This window comes from Dreissena polymorpha, chromosome 12 (assembly GCF_020536995.1).
Source record: "Dreissena polymorpha isolate Duluth1 chromosome 12, UMN_Dpol_1.0, whole genome shotgun sequence".
NCBI classification, from domain to species: domain Eukaryota; kingdom Metazoa; phylum Mollusca; class Bivalvia; order Myida; family Dreissenidae; genus Dreissena; species Dreissena polymorpha.
In genome coordinates, this window is record NC_068366.1 from 32,620,414 (window position 1) to 32,624,223 (window position 3,810).

The following is a 3,810-nucleotide window of genomic DNA, read 5'->3' on the forward strand; positions in this document are numbered from 1 at the left end:
CAAAATGCAAGCCAGAGGTATCTAAATTTTCCTGCCCAGTCCCCTCATGATAAATAGAAAGTGTTCCAAGTTTGAATGCATTAGCATTGATACTTTATGAGAAAAGTGGACCTAACCGCAAAACTTAACCGGACGCCGACGTCGACGGCGACGCCGACGCCGACGCCAAGGTGATGACAATAGCTCTTTTTTTTTTTAAATAGATGAGCTAAAAACGGCATGCAATATTTGAAAAATAACATTCTGCGGTAAATATATGCGGAGAATAATCTAAAACGTAGATCGTAAAAAATGTACTAATCAAGAAAAATTATGAATTAAGCCACCCATAATACAGGTGTACTACGATTAAAACGCGTATTGTCAGAATATATGCTCAGTAAGCAAACGGAAAAATAACATAACTTCAGCTGAACAATAACAGCAACATTTTAAATCTTGACTGTTTTTGAAAGATATAACTCCAGAGTTTCAAATAAAGAGTCTATATTACCATAGGAGGAAACTCCATTCTGATATTAACACTAGTTTATTCAGCCATTCACACTAGTTAGTCTTCTGATATATATTTTTTTAAATATACCTCATTCTCTTCTATTTAATTGTGTAATTTGGATCTTATCGGTGTGTGTTGTTGTAAATATATACATACAAACGGGTTTAAAGTTTTAATACAAAAGGTTCCACAGGGTAAACCAACTGATGTAACGAACTTTCCTTTGGACTTTCCGACTTCGTGTTTTCATTGGCTATTTTCGTTTTTCGTTGAGACTTGTAAGGATTCGATACAGCGTTTATAACAGTTAACAACTGCCAAAAGTATTACTTTATTTACAACTTAAACTTATTTCAGTGAAATTAAACCACTTTCATCGACTACAAATACTAAATAAAGATAATCTAAATATATGTTATTTTTACCGCCGGAAATTTCCAGCTGTATTTTATTCAGTATTTTAATCATCCGGAGGCTATGCGAGTTCATTTTATTACGGACTCATACCATGAAGGAAACAGTGGTTATTTTAGCATGTTGTACACAACTGACATTTTCATCTCCTATTGCTATCCGATGTGGATTGACATGGTGTGAAAATGTTGGGTACGAATCCTGTATTCGCCCACCGGAAGTTCGTACAGAGCAGGACGCGGACTGCTACTCGTGTCAGAAGCTGGATTTGGTCGGTGACCCTTGTGACCCCGCAAACACAAGACAGGGTTGCGTCTTGTATTGTACAGGTAAGATTGCATAGTGCTTTTCTTTGTTGATAAAATCGTGTACACTCGGTAAGCTGTATCTTCGTACAGAAAATCAGCTTGAAAAAGGAACACAATTGAGTAATTTCTAATAAAGAGAAAAGACAAGATACACTTAGTAATTATTTATTGTTATCTTTTAACTGATAAATTGTTGGTTATAGTGTGTATTTGTTTCATCATGTTTAACCAGACAGAAATAGGTAATGACATATGCCCTTTCCAGTTTTGTTTTGTTTCCATAGACAAGGCTAAAGAAAAGGAAAAACAAATATGGAACGATGTGCAGTGGTCTCTAAACCTGACGTGGCAGCGTCTTTTCGAAGAAAAAGACAACAATGTCACGATGTTACATACCGGTGAGTTTATTCGTTCTTATTAAAGAATCAAAACAACGGATACATCGTCACGACTATGGAGAAACTTAAATGAAGACAAATGTTGTGCTAATGCTTTTGTCTGTGTTCCCTTGATACCTATTCAATGCTAAATCAGGCATATACTCTTTCTTAATGTAATTTTAACAGCTTGACCTTAAGAAAACTCTAACAAACAATATTTGACGTTCGTAATATTCAATTTGATAAACCAAAACATTAGTCTTTGATTAAAACAATTTGATGATAAAGCGTATCCCCGACCATTAGGCTTCGCTCCATCTTTATGGCGTTTTCTGTAAGCAATATACGAGTCTAAACAATGCGAATGTTCATGAGGTATGAACTTTTTGCACTCATTTACAAAGTGCATTCAAATTTAATTATAACAATAAAATAAGGTGTGTTTCTGTATATTGTTAAAGATATCAATTTTCGTTCACATAATGCAAGTTACTGCATCAATTTGACGAAAAACAAACACTTAGTCTGACAACTGTAACAGATGCGGAAGAAAATGCGAGAAGACTAGACGAGGCGAACAGAAAGATAAAACTCTTGGTGCTGCTCTTTCCAGCGCTTCTTACGCTGTGTTTGATTGGGCTGTTCATAGTGCTATGTGTTTGCTGGAAATATCGCAAGTATCAGTAAGTAATAGTTATCATTCAGTACTTAATGATAACAGTCTCACTGCGTATTAATTTGAGGGTCAAATAAAAACGACCAAAATACATGGGGTTATGTACATCGTTCAAAGTAATGTGACCTCGAATCTTTGGCAATATGAGAATACGAGGGACGTTTTGACTATGGTGTAATCAATAAGTACCGATGGTCTACCTGCCAGGCGCTTGGTTTGAAGGATTAGAATCGGGTGTAAGATGTTCATCAGTAAAAAATTTCTCAAAAGTAAACAAAAAATTAACCTTAATCAAGAGGGTTGCCAAAGACTTTATAAATAAACACTTAACTTTAGTTTATAGTTAAATAAATTTATTTATACACATCTGGACATGTTTTATCAGTGATTATTTGACCGTCATTAACTTTCAATCAACTGAATGAGAGTCTATTTTCCAGTCAGGTGGAGATAATTAATGTCGTCCAACCAGACGAAAACTCGACAAACACCGGGTCATATTCAGAATCGCATTCAGAATCCGTCCAACCCGTGAATGAGTCCATTGCCAGGCCCAGTGAGTCGGTTGAATTAATCGAAGCAAGCGCCGAAGTCACCCGTGGGGGCATTGGAGTCGGCGAACGAGAATCACACAATTCTTCAGCAATTCAATTCGACGCAGATTTACGCGACGGTCGACTGAGTAACGTTTCTCCACAACAAAATGACAGTCCGTTAATGTATACGGGATCTCGTTCAATGCTCCGTACAAACGAACTGACATTGTGTGCCTCCTCATAATATAAACTACGTTTACCGGTTAAGAAGAATATTTTGTTTCAACCAAAAGGTCGACAGCTTACGTGAATTGATGACGTTAATACTTTAGATTAAGAAAAAACTTGTATACTTGTAGACAGGTATCAAATAATCAAAACTCATCATTGTCGAAATGGTGGATATGTCGATTTTTAGTTCGGTACACTGTGTCCCTTTTGTTTTAAAAGTAAATTATCATTCGGACAGAATACAACTCTTCTTGCAGTATTTTGCTCTGTGGATCTTTATTGAACCGTTCCTATCGGTAAACGACAGGCTTTCTACTTCCACTCCACAAAAAACTAGGGCAAAAGTAGGGCAAGATTGTAGCAAAAAGTAGGGAAAAGTAGGGAATAACCGTTAAAAAGTAGGGCTAAATAAGAAAATTATTACCATTTTTCAGCTGGTATTACATTAAATTGATACATTTCCTAGTCCATCTGATGCTGTGAGAATGCCTTGTTCTGCACATCCTTGAAATACAGGCACCTGAATTTTTATTTCTCATTTAACTTCAATTTACACAATGGAATACAATAATGAACATGCCATTCAAAACATACACTGTAAATTTTATAAAGCAAAGTACAAAAGCCCTTAGTATTAACCCTTTCCAAACTTCACCCACTATGAATTCTTGCACTAGTACTACAACAAGAATTTTCTCACCACAGGCAATAGTGAAGAATTATATTTTTATTATAATTGTAAAAGCAAACAGAGACTAAGGTATAATCC

General features: G+C 35.7%; 1 protein-coding gene across 1 annotated transcript; it reads left to right on the forward strand.

Annotated features, from left to right (window-relative positions):
* Positions 1-780: 780 nt before the first annotated feature.
* Positions 781-3,279, forward strand: LOC127854149 (uncharacterized). Its single transcript, XM_052389151.1, has 4 exons — positions 781-1,239; positions 1,503-1,616; positions 2,140-2,281; positions 2,715-3,279. Exons 1-4 carry the CDS (start codon positions 909-911, stop codon positions 3,052-3,054), a joined length of 927 nt encoding a protein of 308 aa, XP_052245111.1. The 5' UTR covers positions 781-908; the 3' UTR covers positions 3,055-3,279.
* The last annotated feature ends 531 nt before the right edge of the window (positions 3,280-3,810 follow it).